The 24,177-nt window shown below is 40.0% G+C and overlaps 1 protein-coding gene across 2 annotated transcripts in view; it reads right to left on the reverse strand.

Moving 5' to 3' along the window:
* Tmem87a (transmembrane protein 87A) overlaps positions 1-24,177 on the reverse strand; it is a 50,643-nt gene that overhangs the window by 203 nt on the left and 26,263 nt on the right. Inside the window, exons 8-20 of one of the 2 annotated variants that reach the window (XM_031371611.1) lie at positions 24,025-24,086; positions 22,797-22,980; positions 21,364-21,463; positions 18,782-18,875; positions 17,245-17,313; positions 14,739-14,847; positions 13,665-13,723; positions 12,788-12,891; positions 8,168-8,241; positions 7,554-7,615; positions 4,572-4,627; positions 4,086-4,116; positions 1-1,030 (exon numbers count right to left, since the gene is read on the reverse strand). The exon at positions 1-1,030 is cut by the window's left edge and continues 203 nt beyond it. In XM_031371611.1, coding sequence (XP_031227471.1) covers positions 989-1,030; positions 4,086-4,116; positions 4,572-4,627; positions 7,554-7,615; positions 8,168-8,241; positions 12,788-12,891; positions 13,665-13,723; positions 14,739-14,847; positions 17,245-17,313; positions 18,782-18,875; positions 21,364-21,463; positions 22,797-22,980; positions 24,025-24,086 — 1,046 coding nt within the window. In that variant the 3' untranslated portion in view covers positions 1-988. Of the gene's footprint in view, positions 1,031-4,085; positions 4,117-4,571; positions 4,628-7,553; positions 7,616-8,167; positions 8,242-12,787; positions 12,892-13,664; positions 13,724-14,738; positions 14,848-17,244; positions 17,314-17,873; positions 17,946-18,781; positions 18,876-21,363; positions 21,464-22,796; positions 22,981-24,024; positions 24,087-24,177 lie in introns of both variants that reach the window. The other variant, XM_031371612.1, reaches the window with a different exon arrangement.

Genomic DNA, 24,177 nt, shown 5'->3' on the forward strand with positions numbered 1-24,177 from the left:
AAAAAAAAAAAAGCAGCAGTCTAGGGCCTCCATACCACTTCACACAAGAATAACTGCTTGTAAAGCAACAGGACCTGGTCCCTCTCTACAAGCCCCCCTTCTGAAGCATGATAATCCCTCTTGCAGGGTGAGTAATCACAGCACTTAGACAGTGTGCCTCTTGGCATCTGGTGTAATCCCAAAGAATGGCATGAAGGCAAATCAAGCAGTGCCTGAGACTGCAATGCCACCCTTGGAGGCTGACTAAATGGTAGTTAAAAGTTTTGGAGTGTGCACCACATTGCCAGCAATGGGATGTGTCATAATATCAGATGTCAGAAGAGTTAAGCTAATATTTCTCTTTAAAGCACATCTGAAATAGAAAAATCTTTAATATACACCATTTGTAAACAAAATTGCACTTGATTTTGAATCACATGTAACTTTTCCTCTCTTTCCCCCCTTCCCTTTTGGTCACTGATAGATCTATATGGTTCCTTAACTCAAAAGGGCCTATTTCCCTCAAACTACTTCCACAAGATGTAATCTTGACTTCTCAGGAAACTCAAAAATAAATGATAATTTCTCCCATTACCAATAAGACTCCCTAAATAAATAAAATCACAGGTAGTTGCTCCTAGAGATGACAAACTATGGTATAAATGACACAGTCCTTTCATAAACTTTAAACTTCCTACTCTGACAGATTAAACAATGGAATAGAAAGTTCAGAGACAACATGTAGCTTGCAAAAACAGCCATGATGGGGTCTGGGAGGGAAAGGGTGTCAATGATGTAAAGAAGCTTGTAGATTTTTCTCATCCCATGAATGTGTTTTCAGTAAGCTGTTCTTCTTGGCTGACGCCTCTCCCCAGCTCCCATGCACAAAGATCAAGGAACAGAGCAAGATGTCATTGCCTCCTTTAATCCCATGGAGCAGGGCAGAAGACTGACACATAAGCTGTCTCTTCCCTGATACAAGCAATCTTCTACGACAGTTTCCCATTGCTTACTCCATCTTCGACCTTTCAAAGTGTGTGATCATTCGTTCCTAAGGAAGAAAAGATTTATTCTAAGTACATAACTTAAAATGGTCGAAATTACAAATAATTTCTACATAAATGGCTCAAACAATTTTTTTCATAAATACCTTTCTTTTTTGTTTTTGTTTTTTTGAGACAGGGTTTTCTCTGTGTAGCTCTGGCTGGCCTCGAACTCAGAAATCTGCCTGCCTCTGTCTCCCAAGTGCTGGGATTAAAGGCATGCACACCACTGCCCTGCCACAAATACCTTTCTATGTTAATTGTCTATAGCAGTATATCTATGATAATTCTGAAACATTACCGGCCCTATCTGAGGTTAAATGACTCAACTACAACTCAGAAGGAAATTCACCATGCTTATAGTATTTTAGTGTGCAGTACAATACTGTTATATACAAGCAAAGTATTGTACAGTAGATCTGTGGAAATCTTATTTTAACTAAACTCTGGTGTATGAGTCTGTATACCTTCTGGCCTCGGGTACCAGACATGCACATGATATACTTACATATGTGTAGGAAAATGCTTATACACATAGACTAATACAAAAACAAAAAGGTACAATAGTAACCAACTCAGAGCACACTGCCCAGCCAGTCAGAAATATCATGCTGCAGATTCAATGAGATAAATTGCTTCAAAAAATACGGTGGACACACACAGAGGAAGATAAGAAAATAGACACACTGGCCTCTACACACACACACACACACAGAGAGAGAGAGACAGAGAGACAGAGACAGAGAGAGAGAGAGAAAGAGAGAGAGAGTGAGAGAGAGAGAGAGAGAGGAGGATTGCACAATAAAAAATTAAATGGCGAGGTTGGAGGCATAGCAGTGTACACTTTAATCCCAGCACTCGGAGGGCAGAGACAGGTGGATCTCTTAACTTTGAGGCCAGTCTTGTCTATAAAATGAGTTCCAGGACAGCAGCCAAGACTAGCTACACAGAGAAACTCTGTCTTGAAAAAGAAAAATAAAAATTGTAAGGATGCTAAATTTTGTGTTTCTTACCACATAAAGGGGACATGGTAGCCATTATGTTTACTTGCAGCTTTTTCCACAAAGGCAAATGTTGAAGGGTGAAATCAATGCCCCAAAGCACTGCGATAACCATGTATGCCACACGCGGTCTCCTATGGAACACAGTGCAGCTGGAGACCTGAGGCCAAGGCAGGCCACTGATGGCAAACAGGAAGCAGAGGAAGACCTCAAGAGAGACCCAGGAATCTTAAGAATGGAACCCAGAGGGGCTGGAGAGATGCGCAATGGTTAAGAGCACTGACTGCTCTTCCAGAGTCCCGAGTTCAAATCCCAGCTACCTCATGGTGGCTCACAACCATCTGTAATGAGATTGGATACTGGTATGTCTGAAGACAGCTACAGTGTACTTACATATAATAAATAAATAAATCTTTTAAAAAAAAGGTCTGGAGAGATGGCTCAGAGGATAAGAGCACCAACTGCTCTTCTAAAGGTCATGAGTTCAAATCCCAGCAACCACATGGTAGCTTTCAACCACCCGTAATGAGATCTGACGCCCTCTTCTGGTGTGTCCGAAGACAGCTACAGTGTACTTAATTATAATAATAAATAAATCTTAAAATAAATAAATAGAATGAAACCCAGAAATCAAAGTATTGGGTGGAGCAATTCAGATTGGAAAGATAAGAGTTTTCACTGTTTCAATGGATAGAACAGCCAAAGGATTTGAGATTTTTATAGTGCCATACAGAAGGCCAGCAAGAAATCAACAAATTGTTTTGGCCATTTCAACACAATGAGTCAGACTCTGGTAAAATATTCCTAAAACACTTTGTTACAATGATCAGAACACGCCAGGCAGTGGTGGCTCATGCCTTTAATCCCAGCACTTGGGAGGCAGAGGCAAGTGGATTTCTGAGTTCGAGGCCAGCCTGGTCTACAGAGCGAGGTCCAGGACAGCCAGGGATACACATAGAAACCCTGTCTCAAAAAAACAAAACAAAACAAAACAAAAAACAATGATCAGAACACTCTAACATTCAAAAGATATATATATAGTTAGTTCCATAAGCCTAGGCCACAATAAGACACTACGTGAATACTTCTCAATGGACTGACTGTATGGAACCACACAGTAAGACCTGTGTTAGTCAGCATGCAATGCTGGGAACTGAATCAGGTCTTCCAAGAGAGCTGCTAGTTCTCTTCCTGCTGAACCTTCTGTCCATTTCAGGCAGGCAGAACACCCACACACATAAAGTAAAATTTAAAAAACAAAATTTAAAGAAGAAAAACAGATTTAAAATCAGCATAAATATTGGAGATATTAATTATAATATCATTTTATAGAATAGAAGCACAGAAATGCTGCATTTAGTAAAAGGAACTTGCAATAACTTTGTTCTGATCTACTATATTCCTTTCTCAACCCTATTCCTAGCTTTGCCAAGGTTAGAGTAGGACACAGTTGAAAAAAAAATTTTTTTGTTTTGTTTTTTTGTTTTTTCAAGACAGGGTTTCTCTGTGTAGCCCTGGCTGTCTTGGAACTTACTCTGTAGACCAGGCTGGCCTCGAACTCAGAAATCCACCTGCCTCTGCCTCCCAAGTGCTGGGATTAAAGGTGTATGCCACCACTGCCAGGTTACAGTTGAAATTTTTAAAGACAAAACAACTGCAAAGTACAGAGCTCATTGTCTGTTTCCCAACTTTTTTTGTTTGTTTGTTTGTTTTTCAAGACAAGGTTTTTTCTGTATAGCCTGGCTGTCTTAGATTCACTCTGTAGAACAAGGTGGCCTCAAACTGGGAGAACTGCCTACGTCTGGGATTAAAGGCATGCATCACCACACCTGGTCTGTACTCAACTTTTAAATGAAATTCATAAGTCTGACCATGTAACTCTGGAAAAGGGACTATGTACACAAAGACAGACGGAAAGGAGTCTTTGTCTGCCCATTCCTGTCTTTTTCAGCCAAACCAGTCCATTCGTCAGTAGGCAGTTACGACTCTTCATCAATGAAGAATCATGAGTGGATATTTAGTTACCAGATAATGAGACCAAGTCCACGATTTGATTACTGACCTCGTCTGAGTCCAGCAAGGCCGGAAGTGCTCTGCCAAGAAACATGACATTAAATAAGGTCACAAACTGTTCACGAAGGGCAACAGACAACTAGTAAAATTTAAAAGCTTTTTTACAACTTAGCTAAGATTTGTATCTCTTTTAAGATACAAGCAAATAAAAAATAATCAGAATTATTCAAGTTATAAAGAAAGAATAAAACATACTCTACAGAGTGGCAGGGTCAATGTCCCCTTAACATTAAAGCTCCAGGAAGGAATTTAGAAATTTAAAAAGAACTAGCCAAGAGCTAAATCTTTCTAAACAGAAGTATTTTCAAATGAGTAATCCTAATTATTTTTGTTTTTATGTTGTGCCTAATATTTTAACCATTCCTTGATACTTCATATTCTTACTAGACTTTTTCTCAGGTTACCCACTGAAAACAATAATAAAGTAATGCTAATCCTGAGACAGGGTTCTTAAGGTAACAATTCAAAAACTTACACATCGGTCACAGAAGAAGGGACATTTTCTTCTACCCATTTCAAATCATCTTCCTGCTGGGAACACATAAATACCAGCTATTACTAAAACATACCAATAAACAATATGTCTCAAGACTAGATCTGAATTCATAAGGCCCTTACTCTTTTAGCAGCGTTTTGTTATCCTCCATAGCACCCATAGCACCTGTACATAACAAATGAGGCTGACAGAAAATTCTATTCAATTTTTTTCTTCAAATACCTTTGACTAACATCTCCCTAGTATCCTATTAGTGTTAATTTATAAGTGTTACAGTGTTCTCTTAACCAGGCTAGTTCCCAAATAGTGGAGACTGGACTGTTTTATTTATTTAACAGCTTTAAGGCACAACAACTGGCCATTATTAATCTATTTGAATCCTCTAAGCAAATCTGGCTATCTTCCAGCCATAATTCCCTAGATACTTGCATTCTATAGCTTTCCCTGCTTCACTTGTTTTCTCATGATGTCTCCCAGACCATCTCCACTCCTGTCCTCTCCCCTGGATAGAAGGAAGTCCAGCCATTTCTCTCCCCTGATCAGCCATTGGGTGTTCAGCTCTTTATTGACCAATCAGGGAATAATTGGAGAGCAACATTTACACAACATGGAGACAGGAGATTCTCAGAACAAGGGCTGCAACCAGATACAGGGACAAGGACTCAATGTCTGAATAACACAAGGGTGATCTTTACACAGCGCACAGTAACAAGGCCCCATCACTTAGTCCTCTTTTCCTGTGACTTCAACATTAGTACAGTTCACAAATAAAGAGACCATGCAACAATTGTTTTTTCTGGGCTTGGCTTCTTTAACAACCTGTCTTCTAGTTCACCAGTTCCTGAAAATGTCAGGATTTCCTTCTATTTTAAGAATAAACAGTATTTGTGCATATACACACTTCATTAAGTCATCCATTGCGTGAAACTTTTTTTGTTTTTTAAGACAGGGTTTCTCTGTGTAACCCTGGCTAGCTGGGTTAACTCAGAGATTTGCCTGCCTCTGCCTCCTGTGTGCTGGGATTAAAGGCTGAAGCACACCTAGGTCACTGAGTAAAACTTAAGTTATCTTTGCTATTGAGGCTGCAACAATTAGCCTGGAAATGCAGGCATCCTTTCAGCACAGAGACTTATGACTGCATGCCCCATAGCAGGATAACGAGGTTACGGAGTAAGTAGCTTTACTTTGATTTTTCAGGAACTCTCTGCACTATAACATATTCAGCAGAGCACAGAGGGGACAGCTCATTGTGGTTTCATTTTGCATTTCTTGATTATCTGTGGTGAGCATTTTTAAAATATATTACATTTGTAATATTTTCCTGTGAGGATTTCTATTTAAGGCCTTTGCCCCTTTTTAATAAATCAGCATGATTTCCTGCTACTGACTTATTTTGAGTTCCTAACACATATTAACTACGTTTTCTCTCATTCTGTGGTTGTCTACTCACTCCTGTTGACTGTTCTTCCATACAGCAGCTTTTTGATTTAAGGCAACTCTGTATGATGACTCTTATTTTGAGGCCTGGACTGCTTGATAAAAATTTAAAAAACTCTTTATGTGCAACAGTATGATGGACTGTCTCTCTAGTTTTCTTCTCTAAGTTTTACAGTTTCAGACCTTAATCAGCAACCCTCTTCAATCACCCTATTTATGGTAGTGGGGATTGAACCTAGGACCTCATTCATATGAGGCTGGCACTCTACAACTGAACTAGTTTCCTACAGCCTCTAATTCATTCTGAATAGAATCCCAGTTTCTTTAACACTACTGATTGGAAAACAAAAAACAAAAAACTTTCCTTTTCCCATTATGTGTCCTTAGTACCTCTGTCAAAATTCAGGTGAGCAGAAGTATGGAAGTTTACCTTTGCGCTCTCCACTGTGTTCAACTGGTTCACAGTTGACTATAATGGCTCTATAGGTTGGTTTTAGTTATCCTGTGAATTATACCTGGGACTCATACATGTTGAATATACTGTACTGTGAACTATAGCTCTAGCTCCCTGTGGAACATTTTGTGTACATATAAGTATCTAAGCGTTCATGTATGTGCAGGTAGGTATGTATGAGTATATGTGCACTCAGGCCAGAAATAAGCATTTGTCTTTCTCAATCATTCTTCACCTTTTAAAAAACTTATTATTTATTCATTTATAGTTATATGAAACAACCTGGGGGCGTTAGTTCTCTCTACTAAAACTCACGTCAGCAAGCTTGGCAGCACAAGCCTAAAATCACCGAGGCATCTTCCACCCACCTTATTTTCTGAGACAAGTTTTCTCACTGAATCTTGGAGTGCACTGATTAGCTAGACGGGCTGGCCAGCGAACAATACAGATGCTCCTATCTCTACCTCTCAAATCTTGGTTATACATGGTACCTGGGGCATTTGATGCTGGGCCTGGGTACCTGTACTCAGGCCCTTATGCTTACACAGAGATGCTTTCCCACAGAGCAGAGCTGCCTCCTCAGTCCCACTGTGCTACATTTTGAAGCCAAATTAGTGTGATGTCTTCAGCTTCGTTCTGTTTCTTAAGAACACTTTAACTACTTGGGTGTTTTGCTTTTACTTTTGTGGTTTCTTACAAATATTGCAGTTGCTTTTTAAAAAGATTGTGAAAAATGTAATTAGAATTTTGCTAGTGATTACAATAAATGCTTTGGGTAAGTATGGGTGTTATAAAGGTAAATGTAGGCCAAGAAGATGGCTGTTGCCAAGCTGGAAGACCTGGATCCCTAGAACTTATAGTGGTAAAAGAAAAATCAACTCTTATGAGTTGTTGTCTGACCCGCACACAGGCATAGCACATACCCAAGTCCACTCATACCCATATGCAGAAAAACAGAAATGTAGTATGTACTAAAATCACCATTAAGGCCCATTCATTGCCATCTTGGGTTCCCCCCACTAGTCACAGACCAGGCCAAGATCACAAAGGAAGGAAAGCGCCCCACTTACTGTTTTGTTTGCTTTACTATTCCCATTTGGTTCCTGCTTGGTACTTCTCATTTTCATTCCTTCTGCAAAAGGAAAGAAAAATAACCCCGCCCCCATAGATTTGTGAACTCTCCTCACACCAGCAACAAAAGCAAAAACATATCCAAAGATTTAAGCTTACTGACTGAATTATGCATCAGATGTTGCCCTACCCTAACCTTTGTAATAAAAAGTTCAAGGCTAAATTTGTATCTCACTTCTACAAGAAACCTGAACATTTAATATATAAGTATCACTCGGTTTATCATGGTTCACCTTTAAACCTTGTTATTCTCTTTTCATCCTAACTTTACCAAACAGACAAACTCATGTTTTTTATTTTCCCTTTATTTCCTTTGAAAAAAAAAAAAAAAAATACGCTGGGTGGTGGTGGCGCACGCCTTTAATCCCAGCACTTGGGAGGCAGAGACAGGTAGATTTCTGAGTTCGAGGCCAGCCTGGTCTACAGAGTGAGTTCCAGGACAGCCAGGGCTACACAGAGAAACCTTGTCTCGAAAAACCAAAAAAAAAAGAAAAAAAGAAAAAAAAAATACTAAAAGCACAAATCAGAACAGTGAGATTTCTTCAAAGCTCACCAAAGCTTTCCTTCAGCATCGGTTCCTTCTGCTCATCCTCTTCATCTTCCTCTGACAACGGTGAGAAGGCAAACCTGACAAACAGAACAGAAGGGAGTCCACAAGGGAACAGCCTCTCTTGGAATATCACAGAACTTATGCTGAAACTGCAACTGCAATGTTTCCTCCCTTCACAAAGTTCTTAGATGCCTGCATCATCAATTGAGAAGCAGGACAGCATGAGCCACACACTGCCTGCCTTTAGACAAGTTACTTAATGTCCTCCTGTACAAATGGAGACAAGAGAACAGCAGTCACAACACTCAGGAGTATTTTCTGAGAAGCACAGCCAAGCAGAGTGAGTGGCACAGCTGTAATCCAGCAGAGGGAGGCTGAGGCTGAAGTACAAGTTCAAAGCCAGTCTTTCGTTTAACAAACAAAAGACCCCGTCTTTTGTTAAACGATAAAAATCTCCACAAAAATCAACTCACTATGAAGTACTTAAAACAATACCTAATATACTTCAAAGACAAATATCACACACAGGAAAATAACTCCACTTTAAAACTGTAGCCTTCAAGTGGAGTTAAAAACAAACAAAGAAACAGCAACAACAAAAAAACAACAACAACAAAAAACAAAAACAAAAACAAAAAAAAACAACAAAAACCGAGGCCTAATTTTAAATGCTGCAGGTATTTTAAAATCTCAGTCTGCACATGAGATGGCTAAGGCCTAACTGAGCACCCCATGGATGCCTTCTCCTCAGTACTCCCAAGGGACTTGGCAGTCCCTAGAAGGCTTTGATCTCACTCTGTACTTCACACTTTGTTACCTAACACTTTCATTTTCTTTTGTTTTAAATCTCTCGTGGCTAACTTACCTGGTAAAGATCACAGCTAGTGCTTGAAAAGTATCTGAAGTGAGAGTAAGACAAAGAGGCCTTCTCTACAACCTCTACTTACTAAATAAGGTCACGCCCACATAACAATATAAGACTGAAAAGTAAGGCTGAGATTATGGCCAAGGAAGACTACATAAGTAGTACCACCTCCCAAAAAAGGAGAGCAATGTCCTTAAATCCAGCATAACCATAGTTTATTATAAGATATTACAAAATCTAATTATAACATAGATTTTGATAACCAATGTGACTAGAAGGTGAGTTAAAGAATCCTTAAGGTGTAGCAATTATGCCAAAAGGCTGCCTAGGGAAGAAATGGGTTTACTAGTAGCCACATTTTTTTTATACTACAGAGCATACACAATTATCTTTTAATTAACAAGTCTCATAAACTAAAGGGTTAAATGAGTTACAGCATCAGAAACTATGAAAACATTGTATGTTTTTCATTCATTTGTGTGTGTGTGTGTGTGTGTGTCTGTGTGTGCGTGCATGCAGGTAAAGTATAGTAATGCATGAAAGTTAGAGGACAAATTGCAGGAGTCAAGTCTCATGAATCATGGGAACTGAACTTAGGTAACAGATGTCTTTACTAATGAGCCATCTCCATGGACCTGCAACTGCAATGGTTTTAGAAGACAGATTAGTTTTTTATTTAAAGATATTCCTACCACAATCTGGTTGTTATATGCTAGGTATAATCATGGTACTTCTGTGTCTGTCACCTCCATGCCTTCAGAAGGCCCTTAATTTTGTCATTTTGTTTTTTTCAAGACAGGGTTTCTCTGTGTAGCCCTGGCTATAACTGGAACTCACCCTGTAGACCAGGCTGGCCTCGAACTCAGAGATCTGCATGTCCCTGGCTCTTGAGTGCTAGTTTTAAAGGTATGTTTCCCTTGGGTTCTAAGATTGTGGTCTGTAAAAGGGGGCTGCAGGCCATGTCACATGAGAACTAATATCCAAGTTACTTTTGACCTATCTAGGAAATGGAAACTAAAGGTCTTAGCCTGACCACCAGGAAGGATGTTACATGTAAGGTCAGCCACACAGCTGTATGTAACTAAGCCCCAACAGAAAATCTGGAATCAAGTTTCCCAGGCTGGCAAGACTCTGCAGTCACGTATTTGACCAGAAGAAAGCAGCACTGCCGGGGACACTGCAGACACAACTAGAAGCTTTGGTGTGGTTCCCTCCAGACTCAGCACTCTTGACTCTCTTTTCTTGACTTATGATAGCTTTTATTCTTTCTCTGAAATAAACAGCAAACGAGAGCCTAATATGTGCAGTGACCTTTGTTTGTCTATCTGGTAAATTAGTAACCCTGTGAAAGATGGCAGGTTAGCAATAAGTCTGCAATAAGCAGGAGCCTGACCACAGGCTTCTCTGGGCTCTTCTTCTAGACAATGGAGCTTGCCTTTCTCTGGTTACAAGGAGAATAGTTCTTTGCTATTGCAGGATCATATTTGAGTGTCTGGGGTAAGGAATGATAGAGCAGATATTAACTAATAAATCAATAAAATGCATATGATTTAGAAAACTGTGAAATGAAGGAGACAAAGTGAGGGTGTTGTTTAACAGTTTCCTCAAAGACTGAAACATTCTATTCTGCAGGAATGTTCCTTAAACAGGAAGGCAAACAACTCAAAACAGCTTCTTCAAGTTCCTGAAACCAATCAGATTCACTAAAACCCTTCCTGTCAAAGTAAGCAATAAAACCTGAGAGTCCCTGCAGACATTGAAAGCCAAGTTACAAATATTCAGCCAAGCTATAAAAGAAGACTCTGAGACAAGGTAAGAGACAAAGATTCTGAGACCAGAGCAGCCTAGAAGAAGAAAACCCAGCTAGGCTGCCTGGAAGAGGGTTAGAGCAGCTGAGCCACAGGGAAAGGACACTCTTCAACGTGTTGGACTGCCTGCAGGCTGTGCAGTGCTCCAGGCCCACCCATGAGCTCTGTGAGCTGCCACCCATGCTAGGGTGGGGTTTGGTGATGCAGCTATCTTTGAATCATTTCTGCTTCTTTAAGTAACCCTTCACTCATATTCTTGTAAGTAACCCCAATAAAACTCCTTGGCTCACTGAAGTGGTTTGGTAGCATCTGTACTTTGGTCTGTAGATGTGTTTTCCAAGGAAAAATTTTGTCAAGGGTGGGGAGAACAGGACAGGGTGTATTAGACATCATTGATATACAAGGCATTATTATACCTTATCTTAGGTTTAATTCTTCTTACATATAACACCATTAACATAACTGAGCAGTTAACATGAAGTTATAAAGAATGCAGGTAATGTTGGGAAAAGAGCAAGACAGTAATGTGAAAACCTTTAAAGACAGAGGAATGGAAACCTTTAAACCTAATTACAGCTAATGAGTAACAAACTCATTAGATAGACAGATATAACAGGGGCTCCCAAAGCTGTACATTCTTCCCTACCAGTATTGTTTCAGCTCCCTTTTATTTTCTCTATTTCTTCACTTTTTCCTAGTGAACACACAGTAAGAGCATAATTTAAAAACACGGCAAGGCTATTTTTACTTGCTTTCTTTCCCAGTTTTTATTTGCATATCTGATTATTAAGTTTTTACCTCTCCCCCTTTTGGGTTATGTGGTTTTAACATAAGCTCTTAATCACCTAAATATGAGAGGGGAAAAAAGAACGGGAACAAAGGTGTGGGTGTTGATAAGGACAGGGCAGCTCCTAGCCAGGATTTGCTTGCACTGAACAAATACCATTACATGATGAGTCAGTAACAGACTTTCTTCTCACCCATCATCACCATAAGCTAGACAAGGCCTACAGAGAGATTCTCAACTATTTTCTTCTGTGTTTATCTAAACCAATTATTTATAGTCTGAGATGCTGTCAGAGTTGAAACAGACCTAAGTTATCTATAAAAAAAGGGAACAGCCGGGAGGTGGTGGCGCGCGCCTTTAATCCCAGCACTTGGGAGGCAGAGGCAGGTGGATTTCTGAGTTCGAGGCCAGCCTGGTCTACAGAGTGAATGCCAGGACAGCCAGGGCTATACAGAGAAACCCTGTCTCGAAAAAAAAAACAAAACAAAAAAAAACAAAACAAAAAAAGGGAACTAAGGCTCTTAGACATAAAAGAGGCAGGATGCCAGAACTGAAGAGCATTGACAAACATGGCTCTGGAGGGCCTTCCCTCTTCCTTGCTAACACCATTAGATTACATTCCTACCACTAGTAACCAAGTTCTAGTCCCTTACTTGGCTGCTCCCTCCTCCTGAAGCTAACTACCAAGGTCTGGCTATCAAAGTACTGAAGCCCAATAATCAAAAGCCCCCTTGTGGCTACCCTAACTAATCTGTCCAATCAAAAAAAAACAAAAACAAAACCATCCTAACATGGGGTTTTCTTTTACCTTTATATACCACCATTTTCCTATGAGCCACACCTGCCTCTTCTCTATACAGGCGCAGTCCTCCAGGAAAAATATCCTTGCTCCTTCTCCTGCACCCTCAGCCTCTATCTCCTGTCTTTGTCTCTAGTTCCCTGCCCTGTGTCCCTCTGGGGCAAATCAATCTCCTTGTGCTGAGAACTCGGGATGTCTTGTGCCTACCGGTCCTTTCAAGAACTACAAAGCAAGTTAACAGAAGGGCTGAAGGAGTGTGTCTACTCATCTCCACAATGCAACACAGTCCTGACAGCTACCCGAATATGCCACCCCTATATGACGGGTCATGCTGGTAGCAGGATAAATAAAAGAGTCCAAGTACCTCTGGTTATTTGCTGATGGTCGCCAGAGAATCATGATGACAAAGAGGATCATGGAAAACAGCAATCTCCAAATGGCATCATCTACCCACAGCTCCCGCCAGTCCTGCAGTAAGAGGGAAATGTACAACACTTTATACTATCACTGTTCACAACCCTTTGTTATAGAACAAAAATCCCTTATTTATAAACTGAAGCTGTGTTTACTAAAAACTACTGTGCTAGACACCTGGCAAATACTGAGGCTATCAACTTGGAAAAAAAGTAGTTTCTTACTTTGTCATACTTAACTGTGGCTAGAGCAAAGGTACCAGCACACTGCACAGAGTACCTGTCAAAGTGTCACAGCTCCCAGAATCCTCAGGGAAAGTAACATTTGGATGCTAATTTTTAAGTTATAACATATATGAGGAACCAGGCTGGACTCTAACTCAGATACCTGCATGCCTTTGAGTCCCAAGTGCTGAAAATAAAGGTGTGTACCACTATGCCCACTTTAGGCTAAATTTCTAATCCCCCTGCTGGGTTAAAAATATATGCCATCGAGCCTGGTCCTATTGCTGATTTTATAATTGTCTTTTGTCATTTATCAGTGTGACCAAAAGAGAGCACTGCCTATCTCTGCAGAAATCCTATAGCCCACAGTCTCTGCCTAGATTTAAAGAACACAGCTTTACTCAGATTAGCATCACTCACACATGGTACTCAGCACTTCCTGAGATTCTGAATTAAGGCACGCTTGCACTATGACAAGCTGTGGATACTATCCACAAAATTCTCTTCTACGATAAGCGTGGTCATACTTACACCTTCAAAAAATCATGGACTATAATATCATCAACACGATCATACTCATAAGTGCTTGTATTTATAACGTACCGACTGGCAAGTCACTATTCTGAACTTCATGGTTGTCCAGATGATGAACACAATAGATGCTAGCAGGAAATGAAAAACCTGGTCAGAACATGAATGGCAGTTTATACCCCAATTACATTCACTGATCTTGAATAAAACAATTCCATATTCCTGACCCACAAACACTATTATCACTTAGTTATTCTCAGTACAAATTTATTAAACACCTACCATCAGCAAGGCCCATAATACATACTATTGCTAACATTGTCTGTAAATACAGTTTTGCAATCATTTTGTCTTCATCATCTGGCTATTTCAGTAACCCTAGAACAATAGCATATAATAGAATATATGGATTTTACCAACATTATCAAAGTAATTTTTTCCTTTTCTAACTTATTTTTTTGGGGAAGCATCTCTCACTGAAATTGGAGCTCACTGATTGGGTAGATTCATAGTTGACCAATTTGGGAAGACTAACTGACCAGTGGGCTCCAGAGACTCTCCTGCTTCTACCTTCCTAGCATTAGGATTACCACCATGATTGGCTTTTTACATTGGTCCTGGGGATTTGAACTAAAGTCTTCATGTTTGTATAGCAGTACTTTATCTATTAAACCTCCCTAGCCCCATACCTGGCTTCTGCATATGAGGACCAGGATCCAAATCTGTCCTTACACTTACACAGCAAGCATTTGGCAAAGTTGTCTTTCCTACTCTCAATTTTTTTTTAAAAAAAAAAAGATCATAAATATTCTAAAGTATCAGAACTATGACTTCTTTCCTGGAATGAAAAACAAGACTTTCTCAAACTACCAATGGACCTCTCAAGCTAAGAATTTCTATTCTGGCTTAGCAGTTAAGAGCACTGGCTGCTCTTCCAGAGACGCCAGCTTCAGTTGCTAGCACCCACATGGAGGCTTACAACTGTCCAAAACTCCAGTTACAGGGGATCTGACCCTCTTCTGGCTTTATCAGGTACAGTTGTAATGCACAGACACAAGCAGGCAAAACACCATACAAATAAAAAAATAAAGATAATTTCTGTTCTAAAGGAAACCACAGGATCATGATTCAACATTCCAAACTTACCTGCCACTGCCAAGATAAGTGTATTGGTGAAATGTCGGTACAAAGAGAGCTTTACAATGTTCCTCCGAAGTTTTAATAGCTTCATGGTTTGAGTCAAGCTAATGAATATGTGTTTGCAAGTCAAGGAATTAAACATTCAAAACAGAAAGTAAATTAATCCTCAGGTTGAGAGTCTAGGGTCACACTTACAAAGTTACAGATCTCCAAGACTTACAGCTTTTACTTTTATTTATTCTCACAAATACTACAAACTCACCATGACTAATAAGAAAATAACCATTTCAATAAGACAGAAAAAATTACAGAATGAAGATGGGAATGAAGAAATAAAAGGAAAAATAGATGGAAACAAGGAAAAAATATAGGCTTGCTAGAAAAACTGTAAAAGATGAAAACAACCATGGAAATGATAAAGTGAGTAACATGCACAGGGCAAGTTAACACCATTTCAGTTTAAGTGGGTATGCCTGCCCTCCTCTGACCTAGCTAATCCACTGCAGCTAATCATGATCACACTTGTGCCTACAGCTTCCCAGAGTCCTATACGCAGTCCCCAAGTAGCACCACCAGCTGCCCACACCACTGGGAACTAAGTAAGAGGACCCAACAACTGTCTGAGGATCCCAGGCCAGTCAGCTACCAAAGCAGAGGCTTCATTTTAAGAACTTTATTCCCCAGTAGGAGCTCCTATGGGAAGACAAAAGGGAAGTGATGACTACCACAGGTGCCACTGCTCTCATGCCTAAGTATCAGAGGTGCAGTCAGAAAAATGAAGGCACCGGGGCTGAGAAGGCTCAGCTGGAGAGGTGCTTGCCACCCAGCAATCCAGCCCCACAGGCTGAGTTCCATCCCCAGAAGTCACATGAGGTGAGGTGAAGGACAGAACTTTCTAATAAACTTTTTTGTTTTTTGTTTTTCAAGACAGGGTTTCTCTGCGTAGCCCTGGCTGTCCTGGAACTCACTCTGCAGACCAGGCTGGCCTCGAACTCAGAAATCTTCCTGCCTCTGCCTCCCAAGTGCTGTGATTAAAGGCATGCGCCACCACCGCCCGGCGACAAAATAAAATTTTAAAAATAAAATATAAAGTGCCCAGAGAGCTGGCTCAGCAGTTAATTAAGACTACATACTGCTCTAGCAGACAACCAGGACTAGGATTCCCAGCACTCACATCAGGCAGCTCACAACAGCTGCTAACTCCAAATCAAGGGGACCCAGCATCCCTTTTCTGACCTCTGCAGGCAATGTACTTATGAGTACAATGTATATATACACATACAATTAAAATTTAAATCTTGAAAAATCAAAACAATTAAGAAAAACGAAGGGAGCTGACACTCACTGTGCCTGTCAGAGCTCAGATTCTAAGCCACTTTATCCTTCCCTCTCCCAGCACTCAGGATCATGGTACTTGGCAGATACTAATCTAGACCCAGACACCTGATTTTCAGTCTTTTTTGCTACATGGCAATCTATTAAAATCTGCAATAACTTTGTCCATATTATGCTTTTTTTCCCATTGAGACAGGATTTCTTTGTGTATCCCTGGCTGTCCTGGAGCTCACTCTGTAGACCAAGCTGGCCTTGAACTCAGAGGTCTGCCTGCCTCTGCCCTCCAAGTGTTGGGATGATGTGCACCACCATCATCCTACTCGTATTATGCTTTTTACAACCATCACAATTTATCAGGATGAAAATGTTGCATGACTGCACATATATGCTCATACACATAAAGACAAACCAAATTTAAAATACCCATACTAGATAAATTCCAGAAACTTGAACCCAAGAGGTCAACTCCCTACTACACAGATGTTTAAGGAACAGGAATAGAAACCTGTATATCTACTGTCACATTATGACTGAATCAACATTTGTTCTGAAGAGAGATAGGCAGGTTCTAGGTGAAAAAACCTAGGGGTTGAAACCTGTCTTCCTAGTTGTGAGACAGGGAGGAACAACCCCTTTAAATAGTTCCTAAACACACCTTAGAGATCAAATTCTTTTCACAGGTGTCAAAGAATTTCATAATTGCTAGAGAGTAAAAGAAAGAGCAAGATCAAAGCAACCAATGATTCTAATACAAAGAACAAACTCAAAATCAAGGTCCATTTTAAAAAGAGAAGGCAGAACTTTTTACCTTGTGCTTAGCAATTCTGTGAATTTTTTTGTTTTGTTTTTGTTTTTTGGAGACAGGGTTTCTCTGTGTACTCCTAGCTGTCCTGGAACTTACTCTGTAGTCCAGGCTGTCCTCGAACTCAGAAATCCACCTGCCTCTGCCTCCCAAGTGCTGGGATCAAAGGCATGTGCCACCACTGCCTGGCTAAATTCTGTAATTTTTAAGAACGACAATACAAAAACAAACAACTGCTTACCTGAGCCCTTAGGCCATTCACATATAAAATAAACCATTTCCCAGACCAAGGAGAAATCAACAGAAAGATTAATGGAAGCCCATCTCCAAGAGGAGAAAATGAATGGCCACCAAACAGGCCAATGAGAAGGATATCCACCAGCACAGGGCAGTGTCTAGGAAAGCCAAAGGTATAAAGGCCAAGGAAGCAAGATCAGTCTGGGCCTGCAGACAAAGAAAAAGAGGATGAAAACAGATGAACAGAGCAGGAGGAGAGACCAGCACATGGTTCTGCATTTACACAGTCAGAGGGAATGGGTCTACATATGAACCCAAGAAAAGCACAAGGGCTAGTCCCTAGCAAACACTCCCTCCTTCTTATACACCTGCAGATAGCATGCAGTTATAAATGATTCCCACAAACTGTCAATCATTCTCAACTCACCAAAACTGCTGTAGAATACTACCAAAGTTCCCATGTGAGGACACCATAAACAAAGGCCTTGTGCTTATCACCCTATCCCATCTTGACTTCCAACTATTATTTTTAGACTAAAATCTTAAAAAGGCATCTCTCACATTTTAAGTAATTACTACATCATTAACATACTAAGAATTATTGATTCTCAGAGTAACATAATGAAATGTCACTAATGATAGTTTACTCTAAAATGTAAGTAACAACCTTTCCCCAAAACAACATTCTTAGTTTCTGTAAGTTTGTATCTAAGATGTTCTGTACATAATTCTAACAACCCAATCACCAGAGAATTATTAAAGGATATCCATAAAATAATACTGGCATCAATTGCAGAGAGGGCCAGGCTTACTATCAGAGCCAATGAGTAAGAAAAATACTATAGTAACGGTAGAGGAGAGAAAGTGAAATTGACAGAGGGTTAGAATTGCTCAATGTCTAAAGAGACTGTACTCAGAGGACAGGGCATGGGGACAGTGTGGTTTGAAAAAAATTACAATTATGAAGTATTGTATGGAAGGAGAACTGTCGCAAAACTAAATGTACTCAGTTTTACTAAGAGCAAAGCCAAGTGTGCAGAACTTAGCACGTGAATCTAATAAGCTATGACAATCTGATTTTTTTTTAACAAATGAAATAACTGAAAAGACCCAAGAAGCCCACTTCTTCCTTGACAATGGACTGTGTAAAACTTAATTGCATTTAAGTCTTTAAACCTTAAAGTTCTGGGTAAATAGAGAACACTGTTGCTTTTGATTAGATGAGCTAGTAAATGGCGGGGGAGGGGAAACCAAATAATTACCAACCTGGGGGTAGGTAGAAAGATATTCATGGTAGCTCATATACTAGATTTATCAAGCTCTAATAGATGAGATTAGAAAATCTGAGTTATACATGATGAGCATCCCTAATTCAAAACCCCAAGTCTACAACAATGCAAAAAGTTTTCAGATTTTAAATTTTAGGATGTTAAAATTTTTAGATTAAAGGACGCTCAACCAAAAGGGTCTATGCAAACATTCTACAATCAGAAAACTCTGAAATGTGAAACGCTTCTGGTCCCTTCACATGTCACTCAACCTGACTATGTCTGCTGGAAGACAGAGCCCACAGGCAACAAGAGCAGCACATTACACTCGCTTACTGACTCAACTGACCACAGAAGCTCAGATGAAGAAAAGATAAAGTAAGTAATTCATTCTAAACAATACTGACCCCTGTAACTCTGAGGACTCCTTCCATGCCAGAGAATAAAAGGTAAAGTGCCCCTGCCACCACAACCTTGTGAAGAGTGACTCCAAGGCGAGGCCTAAAAAGGAAGCAAAGAGACAACTGACTGATTACAGAAGCAGCAAGACCAGTAATGTACTAAGTAACAGCTCCAGAGACAAATAGTACAGAGCACGACTCAGGAATGACATGCTCGTGAAAGGAAGAAAAAAAAAAAAAAAAAAAAAAAAAAAAAATCACTCCTGACTGTCTGGTTATAAACGATGACAAGAAATACCAGAAGTCAAGATCTGGTCCCTTGTTATGTAACACACACCCACACAAACACTCACACATATACACACACACTCACAAACATACACACTCACAAATATACACACTCACAAATACACACACACACACACACACACACACACACACACACACACACACACACGAGAAATTTGAAACATTCAACAGTATAAAAACCCCCAATAAAAAAGCCCATCATCTAGTCTTAACAACCAGTCTGTGGCTAATTCCACCCCATGCACATATCACTCATTTTCCATCCTTTTACACTAACTAGTAAAAAAATATAAATTAGAGGGCTGGAGAGAGGGTTCAGCGGTTAAAAGCACTGACTGCTCTTCTGAAGGTCCTGAGTTCAAATCCCAGCAACCACATGGTGGCTCACAACCATCCAGAATGAGATCTGATGCCCTCTTCTGGAATGTCTGAACAAAGTGACAGTGTGTACATACAATAAAATGCTCTGTAAGTCCAACATTCAAGAAATCTCTATCACATGTAGAAGGTATTTAAATATTTATATAAAATTTTAGCCATTAAACTCTTATTCTACTTAAGTGACTTTGGACTATTCCTCTCCTAGTCTCTAATTCAAAAGATAGCTTCTGTCCCTTCCACTTCCCCCAAATTGTTCTTGCTATGGTCATTAACACTCTTGAGTAATAAATCAACAGTTGATTCTCAATCCTTTTACCTGACTTCTCTGATCATCGAATTCCATTAAGGACTCCTCCTTGGCTGGGCGGTGGTGGGGCACACCTTTAATCCCAGCACTTGGGAGGCAAAGGCAGGCGGATTTCTGAGTTTGAGGCCAGCCTGGTCTACAGAGTGAGTTCCAGGACAGCCAAGGCTACAAAGAGAAACCCTGTCTCGAAAAACCAAAAAAAAAAAAAAAAAAAAAAGAACTCCTCCTTGGAACACTGTCTTCAGTTTGCCTCTTGCCTTCAACCATTACTCAATTTCCTCTGCTCCTCTACTCCATGGCACTGACATTTAAATAACAGAACATATCCAAGCCCTGGGTCTTTGACCCTTCTCCAGATTCACTTCCTTGGTAACTATGTGCAGTGTCATGCCTTAACTAACACCTGTATCTTGATGACTACCAAACTTCTACCTTGGCCCTGGCCTCACTCCACTGGTTATCTAGCCAGCCTCTTGTCATTGTGCCAAGCCAATTCCTTGACTTAAGGAAATGACAATTCTTTCCTGCCCTGGGAGCAGACTAGAAGTTGGCCTCATCCCCAGTTCCTCTTCTCTTTCACATCATGAAACTCCACTGTTCCACCTTCAAATCATGCACAGGAGCCAATCACACCTCAGAATCTTTCTCTAAAGTGGACTGACAGTCCCCTTGCTTTACTCAGAACTTTGCTTGGATGTCACTAAGTGAAGCTTTCCCAGGCCCACCCTATTTCTAGCTCCAAGTTCCAACTCCTGCCTGGCATTCCTCATGCCCTTTCCTGTAAACTACAGTACCTTTCACCGTATATTAGATATTTAACTCATTTACTCCAATTTTGCCTGTGTTCTCTTCCTCCACAACTGTAAACCCCAAATCTTCCACTTGTTGTACAGCAGGGGCTACAACAATGAGTGCCTGGTATATGGAAGTGCTCAGTATTTTCTGGTTTAGAAAGAATGTGATGACATTGCAAGGAGCAATGGGCTACGCAATGACTACATACAGTACTGCATGATGCAATAATTTTTTTGTTGTTTGTTTTTTGTTTTTTTTTTCAGACAGGGTCAATTTAAAACTTTTAAACAATTACAGTAAGAGTATTCTTTCCATTAAAAAATCTTGTTTGTGGGATGGAGAGATGCTCAATAGTTTAAAACACTTAATATCTTGCAGAAATCTGAGGTTGATTCCCAGCATTTTCATGGTGGCTGACAACCATACAAAACTCCAGTTCCAGGTATCCTCACACAAAGACAAAGACAGACAGACAGACACACACAAAACACCCATAAACATAAGATAAATAATTATTGTTATAAATATAATTTGCAAAAACATTTCACATGGTCACTGACTGAGCTCGCTGTACACGTTTGGTTTTCTATATTCTTTGCTCCACTGAGGTCTTTCTGCAGATGCACTGTGAGTTTTTAGGAAGATAAAACGTAGCATCTCTAACACTTAGACTGCTACCAAACTTCTGACATTTTTTGCCTATCTCACTACTTCTTCGTTGACCTTCTCAGAACCAGCACTGTCTAGCCAGCATGTTTCAATCTAAACAGCATCTCATTCAGAAACAGATACTCACTTGACTATGCCATATCCCAGACTGACTATGATGACCAGGGTTCGAGCCAGTGAGCGTTTTACTGCTGAGAGCAGCTCTGCAAGGACCAAGGCATCTTGGACTATGAAAGAAAGAGAAAATCGGCATTTTACTACAGTTTCAACCAAACACATAATCCAAGTACTAGAATGTTGGTAGGTCTCTACTACTTTTCAGAATGAACATAGTATTAGACCTACTAAGAGAATATATGGCTAATATCACAAATGAACTCAGTCGTGTGCACAACAGTCTAGGCGTGCTCAATTCCTCAACTTACCCAACTTCCTTAAAACCTTAGCAGACTATCTTACCCTATACAGAAAGTCTGTAGCATCAAGGGAATTTCCCTATCTTTTTTTTTCTCTTTAAATTGAACTATGGCTATACACAGAAAAGCACACACATATATCCTAGTGCATGTGCATAGTTTTCACCTTTACTACCTGTTTTCAAGTCTCCCCAAAGACCTTATTAGCATATCTTGCAACAATGATTAATAACAGTCTGAAAGAAAATTAAAACTATTTCAATAAACTATCATACCAAGTAGTTTTGTAATTACCAGTCAACCTTACTAAACCATAAGAACTTTCCCATTTTCTTGGTACTACTGTAACCACCAGGCCTTGGATGCACCCCTAAACACACAGGGGCAAATATATATGTGTCTTGAAATCAGTGGCATCTTACAATTAAGTTGGCCATGTTTTTTTTTCTTTCTTGGTGCCTTAGCTATCAATCACAAGTGGGTTTTAAGAAATATTATAATCATTCCCTAAAGGGCCACTTTTCTGTGTTTCAACACAATTATTTTTGCATCATACAAAATTTTTGTACTCCTGAAAAGTCACAATGACAATGACTCTGCTTTGGTCATTTTAAAAGTAACTGAAAGGCAGACCTATGTAACCACTGCTGACTTCAGAGAAGTTGGTATGCATCTCATCCAGCATCAAAAAATGGCAAATTTGGGGCTGGAGAGTTGCATGGTTCAGCAGTTACTAGTTTGTAGTGCTCTTGCAAAGGACTTGAGTTTGGTCCCCAGCACCTACAACTGGGTGACCCAAAACTGCTGCTCTGGTTCCATGGGGATCTGATCCCTCTGGGCCCCACAGGCACCTGCACTTATGTGCATGTAACACACCACCCATCTGCCCACATATAGATCATTTAAAAATATAAACCTTAAAGGAGGGGAAAAATTTGGGTCTGGTAAGATGGTTCAGTAGGTAAAGGTCCCTAATGTCAAACCTGACAACCTGAGTTCAATCCCAGGACACACAAGGTGAAAGGAGAGGCCTGATCCCCACAAGGTGATCTTTGACCTCCATAGGCATGTCATGCACAGGGACCCACACAAGTACACAAAATAAACAAATATAATTTCTAAAATGGCACCTTTTAAAACATACCAGATTCTCCTTTGTATCGGATATTCTGAAATTCTGCATAAAACACAGCTTTCTCAAACATTCCAAGAAAGATGACAGCACCAATCCAAAATTGAATTCTCAGGAGATCTCTCCAGTAACAGGCAGACCAAGCCAGCCAGAGAACACCAAATAGTACGTACACAATACACATCACCATGAAAAACTGTTATCCAATTGGGAATGAAATAAAAAGCAGAATTAGGGCCAAGAACAAAGTATTCAGATTTAATGTCAAAATATAATAAGTATAAAAAGCTCAGTCCCTACTTTCTCTTTAAAAAAAAATAACTATCTCTAGCATGTAATACTAATAAATAAGAAAGAATGATCTAGTTTAGATCTAGAATGATATAGTCTAAAGGCAGACTACAGAAAGACTTGTCCTCAAAAGTGTCTGCTCCTTGTACTGAGTGGGTCCTTTTAGCTCACAATCCAGCAATAAAATGAAGACAAGAGTGAAGGCAACATAGACCTTCTGAAGCTGGGTCATGACTCAAGGAACACCACTAAAGGAAAACTATTAAAGGCAAGGGAAGACAGAGGAATTATGAACATAGGGAAGAGAGAGGAATCATGAACACAAGTCTGCAAACAGACCAAGGGTCCTCAGCACAGGCTTATGCAGTCTGCACGCTCACATACAGATGGCGATGCATGCTTTAGTCACTGTGAGCGGGCTCAGAGCTAGGTATACTCTGCTCTGGAACCAAAATGTGAGCTGGGAGGTGGCCACTGAGATTCTTTCCAGGCCACAACAGTCACTGACATTTTCATCTCACAGATAAAAGGGCACCGCAGGACTACACAAACCCTCTAAAGGTCACTGTCTAGTGAGAAGTTGAGGGCTTGGGAGATGTCTCAGCAGTTAGGAACAATTAACTATTGCTCTTGCTAAGGACTGGATTAAGTTCCCAGCATGCACATAGGGGCTCACAACTAGCCTTAACTGCAATTCCAGGGGATCCAATATCTTTGTCTAATCTCTGCTGGCACTAGGTTCTCATATAGTACACAATCAAACAGGCAAAACACTTACATCCTTAAAGTAAAATAAGAAAATCTAATTTAAAAAGTTAACACCAAAACCTCAAGTAACATTTTCTGAATAGTACAGGGATAATCCTTGAATGTGATACTGCTACAAAACAGACAATTTCATGCTAAATTAATTTATTGGCAAGGTGAAAAGAAAAACATGTTAACTTACAATCATCAGTGGGTAGTCTTCAAGAGTAAGATATTCATAGGGACCCTTTACTTCAACAGTCACTGGCAAAACACAGATCTCAATTAATTTGATAGATTCAGAAATCAAATAAAACCCAATTAGTCTTTATTTTATGAAATTAGTAAAAGTTTC

This window comes from Mastomys coucha, unplaced genomic scaffold, assembly GCF_008632895.1.
Source record: "Mastomys coucha isolate ucsf_1 unplaced genomic scaffold, UCSF_Mcou_1 pScaffold15, whole genome shotgun sequence".
NCBI classification, from domain to species: Eukaryota; Metazoa; Chordata; class Mammalia; order Rodentia; family Muridae; genus Mastomys; species Mastomys coucha.